The following is a 17,382-nucleotide window of genomic DNA, read 5'->3' as shown; positions in this document are numbered from 1 at the left end:
ATGGAACAATATCATTTTAATTTACCACGACTGTCGACCACCAAATTAGCCAGCGGCTAAAACCTCGTTAGTGACAATATTAAGTCGATGATCACTGTACCCTTAATTTGAATAGAAACCCAAACTCTTCCCTAAACCCTAAGAAGTGGAAAAATATAATGTCTATTTGAAAATTCATATATAATTGAAACGCAAATAAAATGTAATATTTATATATTCTGTTCGTGAATTAAGTTCATGAATCGAGATGTAAAGTTTATAATTACTGATATAAATTAAATTATTATTATTTTAAAACTTATTAAAATTATCATTATGTTTGCGTTTCATTTATAAAACTAACATGTAAACTATATAACACTCAGAAGTTAAACACATCGAATTACCAATAAATATTGAAATTAAAACAACAGGTTTCATGTGTGGGTAATGTAACGATAACTGTGTGCGCGTATTCATATGTACAGCACTCGATTATTTGCTGATGATGAATGACTTTGTTAATTATATCATAAAATGTTAATTTTCTTCAAGCAAATGTCATATAAAAAATATTTATTAGTCTTCGTCTGAATCCGTGAATCAAAATCGGATTCAGAACACCCAAACAAAACAAACTGTCAAACAAAACAAGTCTTTTAACACTAAAACCGTTTGAATTACCGCTGAAGCTTGTTTACTCTTGCTTGCTTAAACCAGATTTACTGATACAAAAAGAAGATAAATGAGGATGAGTTATCTTCTATCTCGTTCACACTTAGTGGTGGGGTCGAGATAGAGGATTGAATCTTTGGAGGTCATATTTATAGTAATGTGTTTTTGATTTTAAATCACTTTATTTTATATATATGTAAAGCTGTTTTTGCGGTCATAGAATATAAATTAATCTATCGGGCGAGTCATATAGTATTTTATTTACTAGGATTAGAGTATTATATGGCTCGTCTATTAATAAATCACAATTATAGAGAAGAAACTGATTCCAAATTTAAAATACTAAAATTAATTACTATTTACCTGGCATTCTCATCGTTCATGAGCGAGATATGGCAATTCCAGCCGGACTCTAACCCCATCTTCTCGCTAAATACCCGCGAGCGTAGTTCGTTCTCCTTGCTGAAGTGAACAAAGCGAATGCAGGCGCGCTCTAATCGTTCAATCAACTCTACCATGTCGCTTTGCGCCTGGTACTGCATTGTTACCATTCCTATAAATATCTGAAAGAAATATCAAAATTTTGTTCTGAATTAAAGTCGGTTATACAATATATAAAGTTGGAAATGCCCAAGTGATACATCTAGTATTGTATGCCTTTGTCAGCTGTAGTTGTTGCTTAGCATCAAATGGATAGCATTTTTTTTTTATACAACTTAGTATAGCAAACAAGCTGACGGCCCACCTGATGGAAAGTGGTAACCGTCGCCTATAGACATGAGCAGTACCATGGACATAACAGAGTATACTGTTTCGCCCATGATACCCCCCCCCCATGCGTTGCAATTTCTGAGGACTCAGGTATTATTCCTCTGTACCCAGTAAATTCACGCCATATCCCACCCTTCAAACCGAAACATAGTCATGCAAACACAGCTGCTTCATGGTTGAAATACGAAAGGGACAGAGGTACCCAAACAATCGACGTTTGTACAAAGTCTCCCTCTCCTCTCCCATACTTTATTGCCAGCACAATTTTTATATAAGATAAAAAATATAATAATATAATTACTAGTTTTCTATGTTAAGGATCATCTGTTAATAAGTGGCAACTGTCTCCAATAGACATGAAGAATACTATGTATATTCCAGAATGTATCCCATTGTACCTGACGGGCTTAGGCTACTCTCAGACAAAATTTACTATTATTAAACAATAATTCTATAAAAAAGATTTTAATTCATGTATTTAGAGATATCCAATAGAATATACGAACATACTTGGTCACACTGCATGTCGAAGTATCCTTCGGTGTCATTGACATCTTCTTCTGTCACATCAGTCAATAGCAATGAATCTGTAATAAATTAAAAATTAAGACTATTTTATATGAACCTAATAATGTATATACATTTTTTTTGATGGGTCAAAATGGTATAGTAACCCCGCCTGCGCTAACGGGATACGCTCGCGAGGCACCGGTGAAGATGAGATAGATGAGAATGTAAACAGGCCAGTTAGCCCATCATGATGAATTCATCAGGAATTAACCATGATAGTTCCCAGGGGAAACCGGAGGAGGTCGACCTGATTGGGTATATTGCTAGCAATGGGATTCTCAGTCTCCATTACTAACAATCCCTTTCCCCCCAATGTATATACATTAGGTCTAGCTGTATGAACTATTAAGATGTTATTGTTGAATAATAACTTCCATGAGCTTTACTCACGTTTTAATCTCGGGGATGTTTTATGTAATAATAGTTTATGTAAATATTTATTTAAATTTCTGTCTTGCACTACTACTGCCCACTCACTACTTCCTATGCCACTGCGTTAGGTTGACTGGAAGAAATCTCTTTTAGAGATAAGTTCGCCTTTGCTAACATTGTTATTAACTTATTGTTGTTAATGTATGTTTTGTATATATATATATATATATATATATATATATATATATATATATATATATATATGTATATATATATATATATATATGTTTGATTAGTTTTGAATTTAATTGGAGCCTGATGCTTAATCGGGCATCCCCAAATTTAAAACGTCTATACGTAAAAAGCCGACATAAATAAATACAATGTTGCGATGTTGATAATTAAATAATTAAACTGTACTGATAGCATCAATGTTTCAATAATCAGATGCTTTGCAAAAACATATTCGGTTCTAAAAGCGTTTTTTTTTTTTAATAAAAATGCCATCACCCCATGGTAAATAATCATAAATACCTCCCTCCCTTCCCGGTCTCTCCAAAACAGACGTAAATCTCTACTAGTACTCGATTTTGTAATAAGCTGAGCTGTCACCATTCAAGGGCTAGATAGTAGGTGTTGTAATAATAGCCTAATAGTAAAACAGAACAGTAGAGATTGTAGATCATTAAATCAAAGTACCATTATGCAAAAATTCATTTAAATCGGTCCAACAGTTTCGTAAATTAGCCCCTACAAATAGACAAACAGAAAAACAAAATATTTTAAAAAACCTGAATGTGTTTTTTTTTATTCAAATTTTTGTTGAGGCTTTAGTACATTGGAGTGACTATGCCAGCCTCATGGGGATTGTCTGAAAGCCAGTCTGTCAGGGACACCTTTACCCACAGATATAGCCGTCTTGCATTGCGACTGCCAGGTTGACCCAGTATTAAATTGACATTACCGTTATATAATGGCATATCGCCCAGAATCTGTTGTTTCATGTTACAATTCCGGCCACATTCCACCAGCAAATGTAGAATGTCTTCTACTTTGTCACAATACATACAATTTGGTGATTGTTTCATTCCTATAAGATGATATAATTTTGGATGTGTTCTACTTCATTTCTAACATCCCCCTGAATCGGTTTTTAGCGTTTTTTACACTTTTATTATATGTATAAATAGTGAGCCTATGAAGGTAGGAGTAGTTATACCACAATAGGCAAGGCTGCTAGTAGGCGTTACGGTATACTAAAGGTGAGGGTGTACGCTACCGGTGGAGTGGAAGTGCGGCGGGGGCTCGTCGGTCCACTGCTGCGAGAGCGGCGCGTACAGCCGCCGGCTGTCCATCGGCAGCTCCAGGTACTGGGCCGCCAGCGACGGTGTGATGCTGCGCGTCAGGGGCCTACCGAACAACGCGTGGCGTGAATTTACTGGGTACGGAGGAATAACACCCGAGTCCTCAGGAATAGCAACGCATGGGGGGTATCATGGGCGAAACAGTATACTCTGTTATGTCCATGGTATTGCTCATGTCTATAAGTGACGGTTATCACTTTCCATCAGGTGGGCCGTCAGCTTGTTTGCCATTCTAAAATGTATAAATAAAAAAATAAAAAAGTCGCAATTTCATCAAAACTGCCGGTCACGCGCATATCACATATTTTAATTTACATGACTCACGCACTACCGACATAATTCTTAAATTTTTAAGGTCTACGTATAAAGTCTTTTTTTTAAATATTTATTAATTTTAAAGACGTTAGATATTTAAATACAAAACCCATGTATGAATAAGATAGAATTTTGAATGAAAATAAAAAAAAAAAAAAAATTATAATATTTCATAACAAAAATAATAGTCGCGACAATATCGTGAATTATTAAAAAATCAAAAATAAAACGTTACAAATACTTTTTTTTAAATATTTTATTAATATGAATTGCGAATTTATTATTATAAATAAATTTTAATTATTAATCATGCTGGTATAAAAATAGTTTTGGAAAAAAAACATCATTATTCAGCCGTTAACTGTACACTGCTGAACATAAGCTTCCTCATAAGGGGAGTATTGCTAGACGTTGCCACACTTGACAGGCGGGTTGGCAACCACAGTTAGACCTTGAATATGTTTTAGGAGGGATGCTGCTGCCCATTCCTCGACGTTTAACTTCTTTTAATTACCTCTTACGACACCCACGGGAAAATAAGAGATGGTCTATGCCGGGATCACAGTGAAAACCCTTAAAAATCAAAAATTATAAAGTATCGTGATATTACAAATAATAAAACTAACTTGTAAGCGAAGGCTGTGCAGTACGCTGTGAGCGAGTTCCTTTGGTAGAAATCTATGATCTTCTTGCGGTCGGACGGCGATATGGGAGTGAGATCTTGTCCGTTCCAGTAGTCCACACACGCGTCCAATATAATATCTGCAGTACCCTGTTACATAATATTATTAAGATTTTAAATCCTAATAAATATTAAGACTTTAATATAATAAATTTGAAGATTTGTAATGATAGACAGATGAATGTTTGTTACTCTTTCACGCAAAAACTACTTATTTATTTATTTATAGAATTACCAACATAAGATACAGCTAAACATTTTAATACAATACACTGGTAGATTAGATCTTACTGTTCTTACATTTATAGGCGACCACAGCATGCCTTGTGTTTGACAAACATTAAAATATAATTAAATTATTAAATGTCATTATATGAGTAAAGATATTAACAATATGAATAATAATATAATATAAATAATGGAAATTGTATTTAAATTATTATAAATTATAAACAAATATAATGTAATGGGGAGGATGGAGTTGAATAAAATTTAATACACGGATAGTTTATATCCTAACTTAGAACATAGGATACTTCATATACTGATTCACGCGGGTAAATCCATAAAACATAGCTAGTATTCTATAAGTTTAAAGCATCTAAGCTTATAGAATACTAGCTATGTCTAATCTAATAAAAGGTCATCACCCATTTTTATATCACTTATATAAATCACTTAACCTTACCGTTAGAGCAGGCGGGGTTACCATTCCATAATAACCTATTAAAGAAAAAAAAAACGTACCTGCGAGAGCATTTGCAGCTGATGTCGCGGGTCACGCACTAGCACGGAAAGCATGTGCGGTAGCGGAACCTTCACGCGCGTGCTCAGCTGTAGCGACCGAACAAATCGCGTCTCGCGGCGGATCGTCTCCGCTTGCTAAAAATAACGTTAGCAATAAGTTTGCGATAGTCGAAAATTGCAAGATATTTGCTGTTAGTTTTTATTTTTTTTTGTATATATCACATAAAAACGATTATATACTTCTTTCTACGTAAATTGCTTGTTCAATATGTTTGTATTGTTTTTAAAAACATTTTTTACTTTACTCTTCGATGTGCTGGTTACAGCCACCGTTTATCATTACACCGCTCGTCATCCGAAGGAAATTTATGCTCACACCCAATAGTAACGCACCGTGCAGTTTCAGAGAAACTTCTTTTTTTATACAACTTAGAATGGCAAACAAGCTGACGGCCCACCTGATGGAAAATGGTAACCTTCGCCTATAGACATGAACAGTATCATGGACATAACAGTACACACACATACTGTTTCGCCCATGATACCCCCCAATGCGTTGCCATTCCTGAGGACTCAGGTGTTATTCTTCTGTACCCTGTAAATTCACGCCATATCCCACCCTTCAAACCGAAAAACAGCTATGCAAACACAACTGCTTCACGGTTGAAACACAAATGGGACAGAGGTACCCAAGCAATCGACTTTTGTACAAAGTTTTCCTCCCGCGAACGCTCAGGTTGTGGAATGATCTTCCTGCCGATGTTCTTTCTAGAGACTACAGAATGGAGTTCTTCAAAAATGGCATAATAAGGTTTCTAAAGAGTCGGAAAATCGCGCTGTTGTTACAGGTTGTTTGTTTGACATAATATAAAAAATATAGCTTTATTCATTTTAATATATTAACACCAAAATGAAGGGGAGAAAGGAATTGCTACTAATGGACACTAAGAATCCCATTGCTAGCAAGATACCTAACCAGGTCGACCTCCACGCGGTTTCCCCTGGAAACTATCATGGTTAATTCTTGATGAATTCGTCATGATGGGCTAACTGGCCTGTTTTCATTTTCATCGATCACCCTTCACTGGTACCCCGCCAGTATATACCGTTAGCGCAGGCGGGGTTGCCATTCCATTTTCAACCATAAAAAAAAACACTAAAATGAATGCAATTGATTAAATATTAAATTATAATATTACCAGTCTTCTAAATATCGGCAGACATTCTTGTACAGTATAGGAGTCGGTAACTGTGTCAGTGAATCCGATCTGCTTTGCCAGTTCGCAGAGGCACCGTCGATTTGTCACAGGCACCAAGTCTTCGCTGTGAGGAGACGCACGGTTCAAGCATAACAGAGCTTTACAATAAGGATAATATATAGATTCATAATATGTTAATCGAAATGGATGGCTATATTTGTGACGAATGATTTTTGTGACGTGTGACGAGTGACGACTAGAACATCTAGTGTCCAAAATAGGCCAAACATCACTTTAGCTGAGTGAATTTTAATACATAATAATAATAATAATAATTTATTTATTTGCTAGAAATGTGGTTATAATAATGGTCTTAAATATTTACACATTCCGCCTTATCTAAAGGCATGCAAATTTAGTATTATAATTTTTTAAACCAAAACAAATCGCGCCATTTTTTCAATGTTGCAAGTAATCAGATCGATTTTTAAAATTAAATTGGGAATTATAATCTGATATAATAAATATACGTATGTATTTACATACTGATTACAAATTAATATCGTTTTAAAACAAATACATATTTTAAGTCTAAACTAAGATATAAATCAACGTTATAAGTAAAAATAAGCATGCACTATTTATCCTGTTATTTCAAATATGTTCGTAAGATTTGAAGTTTTTATTTTTCAACTTAACACTCCAATATATTATTTTCCTACTTACTGAGTAATAACTGTATATTATGGTATCTCTATTCACGCACACATAGATAAGAAAGTTGACCTATTTTCAACGAAGCATTTAGCACGAGAAAGAAGAGATTGAAAATAAACGGGATTAAAATATAATTGCAAACAATATACCCTTATCGCGGGTATCCCTATCCCAAAGAGGGTTGACGTCAGGCAAGTGGCCGGTCGTAAAACTAAAAACCAAATCTTTTTGTAATATGGATAAAATCATATTACGCCGACCCCAAATGATTGGGGTAGGATAAGGGTAGGAAGATGATGATACCCTTATCGCGGAAACCTTCTTATAATCATCGTGATTATTTCTTGATGAATTCGTCACAATGTGCTAACTGACCTGCATTCATCCTCATTTATAATCTGTCACTAGTGTCTTGCCAGCGTATACCAATAGTCTAGTGTTATTAAATTCATTATAATTGTTGCTTCATTTCTTCGTACTGTATAATTATGTTAAAGTGAATGCTGCGAATACCTTTAATAGGCATGTGTATTAATATTGTATTATATTTAATGTTTGTTATATGTGTTATAATGCAATTTGCTGTTGGTGTTCCTTTAAATAAATAAATAAGGGAGGTTACCATTTAATTTTTATCCATTAAAAAAGGAGCCAGCGTACCTGTGCAGTGCCTCGGCGGTGAGGTGTGCGCAGAAGTGTGCGTACGTGTGCCGCGGTGCGGGCGCGCACGTGTTAAGCAGCGCCGCCAGCCCCAGCGGCTTGAGCCGCGCCAGGTGCTGCCGCCACCGCTGGTCGTCGAACTCGACGCAGAACGGCGCGTTCTGGTCGTGCGTCAGGTCCAGCACCTGTTCACACAGTGACACACATACAGGTGTACTTAAACAGTGAGGACGCTCCGTGAGGCATGTGAAGATTCAAGGAAGCTTCTGTGCTTCTGGGTGGAGCTGGGCTGACTGTACTAGCCACGACTCATACGCACAACGGCCCAAACGGCTAAGCGCAGAAAAAAAGAGTCCAATTTGCATTACATTACAGATATATTTACGCTAGCGCCACACTAGGCCGATATTCGGTCGCCGATGATCCGCGACGACACAATTTACTAACACCGGTTACCCAGTACGTAGTATCTGTTAAATTTCTTCTCAATATATTATATAAACGTTCACAACAAGTTGAATAAAAAAAAAATAAGATTTTTAAGCGCTTTGTGTACTTAAAGAAAATTTACTTTGATATAATATCCTAATATGCTCGCGTCCAGCATCCGTTTGGGCATCCGCGTGTCAATTTTGTTTTTGATTACGTAGATAGAGTATCGAATGCAAAACACAGGTCACTTTAATCAGTTAAGGTTTTAGTTGAATGAATTTCAACAATTTATTTTTTTTAACCAAAATTTTACATTATGGTAACCCTATTATATTATTCTGATAAAAAAGTTGGCCTGTTTTTGACGAAACATTTGTACGGTAACTAGGGAAGATCGGCAAAAATGCTTTGCATGGGAGTCCGCGTTAATACAAAATAATTTTTTATTGAGATCATGATCATGAGATCATGTAGGGTACATGAGACTTTACACTAAAATTCCCCGAGTCATCTATATGTAAAAATAATTTATGATTGTGTCCCATTAAAAAATCGACTCAGAATTGATTATTTATCGCAAAACATAAACGAAAAAAATACGGTTAAATTAAGAATATCTTCCATTTTTCAAACCATTTTAAAATATAATGTTTTCTATGTATTTATTAAGTATGATAATAAAAATCTGTTCATACATAATTTTTTAGTTACATATATCACACCCTGTTGTTTTTTACCAATTAGTTATAAACCGTTTACGTTGAGAACTATAATATACATTAAAAAATATGTACTCTTGTTTGTTATTATTATTTTTTACTTACCTCAACGATAGTGGAAAGGATCAGAAGGTTGTTTGTTCTCTGTTGGCTGATTAAGCGTCGTCTGACTCTGGTGACCCATTGAATCTACCAAACTTGTATTGCTCGAATTGTTGGAAGAAGAATTCGTGTTACGGAGAAAAAATACCTTCTCAGCTGTCGGATTTGGCCACGACAATATGCCTTTTTTGTCGATGCAACAAAGAGCCTACAACAAAAACATTAATCATATTATTTGAAACTAGTGACTCACCTGGATTCAAATATATTTTTTTTAAATATAGATAGATATTTTTTATTGTTTCCTCCATAAGATTACAATAGTAAATTCATTATAAATACAAACAATTACAATATAATACAACCCCATGTCACTTTCTGTAAACGTGTTTCATTATCTATTAAGTGAAAGGCTTTTAAAAAAATCGGTTAAGTAGTTTTTGTGTTTATTCATTACAAATAAAAAATTAAATTTTTCCTCTTTATATTAAGTAAAATCTTTATTAATATTATTGACAAGCTTAGCCCGCGACATGGATTGCATGTCCGAGACATAAAAAAATAATATATTATATTTATTTATTTATTTCTCTCACAAAATGACAACATAATAAAATTTACAGCTATATAGGTTACAATTTCTTAAATGACATACAGGTACATATTTTTAAATGACAGGGAAAAAGTATTAGTCCTTAGCTGTATCTTACGGCTTTGCTTGTTTCAATTAGAATAAAAAAATAATATATGTCTAAATCTAGGACATGGTCTTACTGTTAAACATATTTCGCCTAGTGCCTACTCTTAGTTCATTTAAACCTGTACACTTATTTGTGTGTATATCAACATATTATGCCAAAAAACAAACTAATATTAAGAGAAATCAAATAAGGTGCAACGTTACCGATAACGATCCTAAGACATGGACGATATTAGCAGTCCTCGACACCATATTTTCTTTACCAGTGAGTGTGTTAAAAAATGTTTTTCCCAAGGATTTGAGGCTCTCTGGTTTCAAATTGGATTCACTGAGCGCTTGAATGAGCGGGTCGCTGGCATCCTCCGATATCGAACATGACTTAGGACGTATGTATTTTTGACGTGTTTCGGATAGAAGTTTAAACCTGCAGATAAAATTATTAACCATCAGATTTTTTTTTTGTTGTGTATTGAGCGGTAGAATCGTACAAAATAAATGTTATAACAGTATAGTAGTAACTATGCTTAATATAAAAAATAGGGGGGAAAGGGATTGTTAGTATTGGGATCAAATAGCCCCATTACTAGCAATATACCCTGCCAGGTCGACCTCCACGTGGTTCCCCCTGGAAACCGTCGTGGCTAATTCTAGTTGAATTCGTCAGGATGGGCTAACTGACCTGCCTTTTCATTCTCACCTATAATCCCACACTGGTGCCCCGCCACCGTATACCAATAACGCAGACGGGGTTACCATACCATTATCACTCATTAAAAAAAATATAAAAAATATTTTAAGTTTAATGAAATAATATAAATGTCGTATCTATATTAATATTTTTTACGTACTAGATGTGTGTATACTAAATTAGGCGATAACCTAATCTACTCCATCTGAATTCCAATTCTGAGTTCCTGTATAAAAAGTAAAAAATGACGAAATAACTTAGGATTTAAAGAGGTTATCTGTCATTAAATGGTAATCGCTTTATTATAAAAGGTAAAATCGTTAGAGATACATAAAACTAAGGATTTTCCCAATATATCCCGTGAATTTACAGGGTACAGAGGAATAACACCTGAGTCCTCAGGAATGGCAACGCATGGAGGGTATCATGGGCGAAACAGTATACTCTGTTATGTCCATGGTACTGCTCATGTCTATAGACAACGGTTATCACTTTCCATCAGGTGGGTCGTCAGCTTGTTTGCCATTCTAAATTGTATAAAAAAAATATCTAATATTATAAGTAGAGCATATCGAAAAAAAATCCATGATACAAAAATAACAAAATTTGGATCTCCCATCCTAACTCAACAGCAGAATTTGCTGTAATAATTTTAGGAACGATAAAATTTTTGTGTTGTGTTTCTAGTTATGTTTCTTTGGTTAAAACATTAGCTTCAAAGAATTTTAACCTGTATAGAGAACAAAAAATAATAAAAAAAATTTAACATTTAGTAGTTTTTTTTATAAAACTTGTAATAAGAAATTTGCCATAATTCATAAATAGAAGGGGGGGAACAGGATTGTTAGTAACGGACCGTGTTAGATGGACAGTTGTTAGACCCCATTGCTAGCAATAAACCCTCTAAGATCGACCTCCACGCGGTTCACCCATGATTGATCACAACTTGGTTGAATATGTCAATCGGCCAACTGATCTGACTTGTCTCATCATTTTATTCTCCATTGGTGCCCTACCAATATATACCGTTAGTAGAGGCAGGTGCATCATTCCATCTTCAAAAGTATGTGTACAATATTTAATTACCTAGCCATACCGTAGCAGTTGAGGGTAACCCAAGCAATGGGGAAGACAATCTGTAGTACCGGCAATGAGGCGGCAATGGTCTGTAGGAAGTAGATCTCGGTCCAATGCGTGACGCCCGGCAGGTGGTACACGTGGCGCACAAAGCTCGCCACCACCACCAGGGATATCACCAGTGGCAGCACTATCCCTTCCATTATTTTTACTGTACACTGTAATATGAATGAAGGAAAATTTACACATTAATTGGATAGAAGGACATTGATTGCACAATATAAATGCATTACTTCAGGACACCTGCATTTAGAAGGGAAAGATATTGTTGATACAGTTTTAAATATTTATTTTCTCAAAAGATTTACAATCACTAACAGAAAAAATAGAAATTAAGAAATAAAGTCACATGTTCCGGCTAATTTAGTTCTAATATAGGTAGAATTACGAAAAAAAAACAGTATTTAAAGTTGAAAAACTAAATAACCATACGCCAGTGCATAAAACAATAACTAAAGGAAATAAATAATGGGGTCTAACAGCCCCATTGCTAAATATATACCCTAACACGTCGAACTCCATGGGGTATTCCCTAGAAGGCATTGTGGTGAAATTATTGATGAAATAAAATATTGGTCTGAATATCTTTTTTCATGTTTAAAATCAAATGAAACTTGACTGACTGACCTTTGGGAACTAAAAAGAAGGTAATCAGGTAATGTGTATGTTTACAGGGTATTTTATGTAATTTATAATGTGTAGTTTGTATTATTCTTTGTGTATACATATCTTATGTGTTTATACAATATATGCAGATCGTATGACTGCCTAATTTTATTTTTAAAATAACACAATTTACATAAAAAGGTTTTGCTGGAAGAAATCTCTTATTATTATAGATATAAGCTCGCCTTTGTACATTATGTTTATAATGAATTGTGATTAACCATATGTTTTGTGTACAATAAAGAATAAAGAAAGAATAATTAGTAACTGTTTTCATTAAAATTAGTTAAGCGACTTCAGATATTAGCGTGAATGAACATTGTGACACGGAAGTTTTACATTTTAACCCCATTATTCATAAAAAATAAACCCTCGCACAAACCTACTTTAACTATTACAATGTTTTGTCACTTTCATTCATACCGAGAATTAAGGGTAGAAGAAAAAGACAAAAGAGTTCAATAGTTAAAATAGGTTTATGAAGTGTGACGTTTTTATGAATAAGGGAGTATAAAAAAAAATCTATTCTGCATGAAAAGTGGTAAAATACATAATATTTGAGTACTGTTCCCACTCTTTACCAGAATGTGGTATGCAAAATTCATTTAATTGTGCTATGAACATAAAAATCGAATGACATGCAATAATATAGTGGAAACATGTTTACTTATTACATATAATATATGATTACACAAAAAGATTATATGAATAAATATTTTTAATAAAACGACCGACTTACCAAATACCTCTGTTTCTCAAATACTGTAACTGGTCTAGTCGTTGCTTGTTGCAGTGCCAATTTCAAGTTTTTCAAATAAGGTGTCTCGCACAGACGATATGCTTTGTTTTGATGAGGTGTGCGTATTTTCGGTGTAGTTAAAATCTCCGTTTGCTGGAAGTAGAATAAGTTCAACCATTAATTAAGATAACATACCGAAGGGGAGAAGGGAATTTGGCCTCTTAATAAGGCACAAATGTACAACCAGACATGCTTTAACCCTTAAATGCCTGAAGTTCCAAATTTGATACCCGGGTTTGTATTGTTTCATTGTTAAATAAATTTAAATATTTTGATTACCGTAATGCCTAAAGTATCAAAAATTATACCAAATGTTTTTTTCAAAATAAATATATAAAAATACCGTTTTGATTTTTTTTACTATTTTTCCCCATTAGTAAACACAGTAAAGGATACACTTATATATTTTTTTAATTTGATTTAAAAAATCAGGCTTTTAAAGGTTAATGAAGCTTCGGTTGCAGCCTGAGGTGAGGCGTATGTTTTATAATAATAATAATTACTAATGAAAAGCTATCCAAATATACAGACAACAATAGAATATAAAAAAAAAAAACAATGGAAAGCGCACTCCATCCCCATAGTAGTATCGCCTACAGGTATCGTACCCAAAAATATTCGGAAACATTTAGATATCTTACAAATTCGTTCAATACAATAGATTTATTATAGAAAGCCGACATCCTCAATACCTGTTGCATTGTTAGAAAATTTCTTTCATCGTCACTGTCATTGTCCTCATACAAAATTAGAGTCAACCATGCTTGGCTAAAGGCCCGCATGGCTGAACATTTTACCCCCATAAAAAGGGAGATGTTACATACAATATATTATATATACACAATGAACTCTTTAATGCGCACAAAAGAAAATTATACAAGGAGTGTTTGTACAGAATGCACAGAAACTGCTATAGATATGTATATCAGCATACTACACAAAAAATGTTATTTAATTTATGTAAAATATGTATGGTGTGCCTAATTCGAAATAAATAAAAAAAAAACAAAAAAAAAAAGTAACAAAAGGCGGCCATATTGATAAAAGCAATATCTTACGGACAACTTTTATCTTGATTTGCTATCTAGAAGTGTATACTTTATTGGTTTTCCTACTGTTGAAATCAAGCGTAGGAAGTAGTGGGCAAAAAGATAATAATAAAATAAATCTAGGTGATATTATTTTCAAACCTATGTAAGGGAAATATTGCTGAACAAATGAATTTTAAGATCTGCTACTGGCAATCACCAATATTTAGTAAATAAAAATTCATTCATTCATTCTAAGAATAAAAAGAAGAAATAGAAAAGAACCTGTGAACTAGGCTGGAAAATTTGTCCAAAGAAAAGTTCAGAGTCCTCTGGCTCTAGACCTTGACAGTGTCCTGGGACCTCCTGACCTGGTCGTAGCACAATAATGTCACCTTTTACCAGAAGTGCCCATGGTAAATTCACAATGGCAGCTGTGTACAAAAATAAACAAATAATTAACTTTTCATTACATTTGGATTTGTAATTAGTAAAATATTATAATAATTTTAAATCTAACTATAATAATACAAGTAATATTGTAACTAAAAAAAATGTAGTCTGTACATTTTTTTTATGTAACTTAGAATGGAAAGCAAGCTGATGGCTCACCTGATGGAAAGTGGTAATCATAGCCTAAAGATATAGCTGAGCATACTGTTTCTGCATGGAAGATTTAAGAAAAAATATATCAGGGTTCTTAGTAAAACCACTAGAGAAAAAGGAAACAATAGCTTTTAAAAAATTTATCTGTAAATTTGTTCTAGCATTATGCAAAATATACTGCAGCAAATTAAACGCGGTTTTCAGAAATTTATTCCTGAAGGTCAACCACTAGATGATTCTGAAGCGGGCATGGTCCACCCTGTCCCCCTCTAAATACACTTATGACTATAAAGAAAGTTATCAAGTCTCATAAATACATTTTTTTTTTGTTATAATTTAATTGATTATTATTTTTTAAATGATTTTCTTAAGTTTTACCATCTCGATATGTCCACTGGAGTGTCACACAAGGTGAGAATGGAGCACACAGATGAGGATAATGTTCTTGGTCCCATTTTGACTTCTCTATAGCTTCATCTAGTGTCTCTGTGGAAAATAAACATTATATTATACTAAAAAAATATTTTCAATTAGTTCTTTTAAAAAATATGTAGGCTAACAATACCTAAAACTTTTTCAAAATTTCATGTTGACAGTATTTGTAGCAGCTGGGATAAAGCACAGTAAAAGATGGACAAACACATACTCGCTCCATAAGAGTTTCTTTGTAACATAATTCAGTATAAAAAACAAAACAAAGCATGCATACATATGTATATCTTATTTTTATAGGTACTATTTAAAAAATTATTTTACAAAAATCTTACCCAAAACTTTTTTAACTCTATGTGGTATTTCATTTGTATGTAGATATTCTTCGTTGTATGCAACCAGAAAATTTATAACCAATATAATAAACAGATACAATGCTTCCCATAGTAAATATGCATGGGCTTGTACAGATTCACCTACTAAATATGTTAATATCAGGAAAATTATAAATAATAGTGTTATAGTGTAAGCTACTCCTGACAACAGCACCTTCTCGGATGAAAATGATATCACATTTCGTATGAGTGCAAATCTAAAAACATAAATTAAAAATATTATTTCACAGTATTAATTTCAAAAGATATAAAAAGAAACTCCATCCAGATAATAGCCCATTATAACCCCATTGCTGCAGGTCAGAATTAACATTCTTCTTGCCTATTATAGATATTAGTTACCACATTAGTCAAGCAGCTTAGCATAAAAAAATTATTTACTTGAAAAAATATAAGCCATATTTATATATATACTATTTTTATACAGCATCGATGAAGCCTATGCTTCTCATCATAGTAGCCCTTAACCCACTTAGTATCCTTGGGTACCAATGATGGGTGATGAAAGATGGGTGGGTAGATGGTGCATGAAGGCTTCCCTGACTAACGATGAGAAAAAAAGCAAGCCACCACCTTTGATAATAACCATAAAAAATTATAGAGGATAAACACTATCAGCGCCTTTATTAAATCTCAGCGAACTCCGACTGGGACCACGCTAAGGCCTATACTGTATAAGGAACAAAGCAACATCAAGTTATATACAATTGATCATGTGGATTATAATAACCAGACACCAAGGGGCAGAGGTACCGTTAGTAATGGCGAAGTCAGTCCTGCTGTTAGCAATATACCCTGTCAGGTCGACCTCCACGTGGTTCCTTACAGAAACCAACGTGGTTTATTTCAAGTGAATTTGCCATGATGGGCCAACTGACCTGACTTCACTTTCATCCGTCATCACTCACTGGTACCCCGCCAGTGTATACCGATAGCGTAGGCAGGTTCACTTTTCAATTTTCACCCCATAAAAAAATAATCAGATACCTACAAAAGTTGAGGATTACATATGTAAGTGATAACATATGCCTTGGAATTACTATACTGAGATAGATTATATTAAAGGGCTTTTATTAATGATTGTAACACACGAATTATAGTTACTTATTGTTTGAAGAATAGTTACAAGTAAGTATAATAAAATTAAAGAAAGTAACCTCACCGATTTTTCTGTTTATGTTCTTCTAACACAAAACGCATATCATTGCGTAATTTTATTAATGCAGTTTTAGTGGAAAATCCTAATATCTGTTGGTTATCGTCCATTTCTTTAATATAATGTTTTAATCATGTTTTGTTTGCAAAATAAACAAATAATTACGTAGGTACTAAAGGAAAGCTACATACAAATTCGAACTGAACTGGTTCGACTAAATTAAGCAAACGATTAAAGATTATTCGAGTTTCGTATTAGATGGAACTCAAATGTCAGACTCGATCAAATAAACAACAATTTCATAATGTACACCCTCATAGCTGTTCTATGGCATTCTTTTTTTACGCTACTATGTTAATGACAATTAGACTCATGGATCCGTATTTAAAATTAGATCTAGATATTCCTTAATAATGACTAAATGGTATCAATTTTTGAAAATGCTATGGCATCTTTCTTAGGATGGATGAT

At 33.8% G+C, this 17,382-nt stretch overlaps 1 protein-coding gene across 1 annotated transcript in view; it reads right to left on the bottom strand.

The window, feature by feature from the left end:
- The window catches only part of LOC113513157 (transmembrane protein 94), a 31,711-nt gene extending 14,579 nt beyond the window's left edge, over positions 1–17,132 (bottom strand). The window contains 16 exon segments of the mRNA XM_052903356.1: positions 1,018–1,217; positions 1,936–2,012; positions 3,647–3,777; positions 4,673–4,818; positions 5,476–5,610; positions 6,675–6,798; positions 8,052–8,236; positions 9,308–9,322; positions 9,324–9,512; positions 10,209–10,428; positions 11,779–11,987; positions 13,235–13,387; positions 14,608–14,756; positions 15,307–15,414; positions 15,696–15,952; positions 16,918–17,132. Coding sequence (XP_052759316.1) covers positions 1,018–1,217; positions 1,936–2,012; positions 3,647–3,777; positions 4,673–4,818; positions 5,476–5,610; positions 6,675–6,798; positions 8,052–8,236; positions 9,308–9,322; positions 9,324–9,512; positions 10,209–10,428; positions 11,779–11,987; positions 13,235–13,387; positions 14,608–14,756; positions 15,307–15,414; positions 15,696–15,952; positions 16,918–17,021 — 2,402 coding nt within the window. The 5' untranslated portion in view covers positions 17,022–17,132.
- Between the last annotated feature and the right edge of the window lie 250 nt (positions 17,133–17,382).

This window comes from Galleria mellonella, unplaced genomic scaffold, assembly GCF_026898425.1.
Source record: "Galleria mellonella isolate WM207_F2 unplaced genomic scaffold, CSIRO_AGI_GalMel_v1 utg139, whole genome shotgun sequence".
NCBI lineage: Eukaryota > Metazoa > Arthropoda > Insecta > Lepidoptera > Pyralidae > Galleria > Galleria mellonella.
This window is presented reverse-complemented; position numbering and strand designations above follow the sequence as displayed.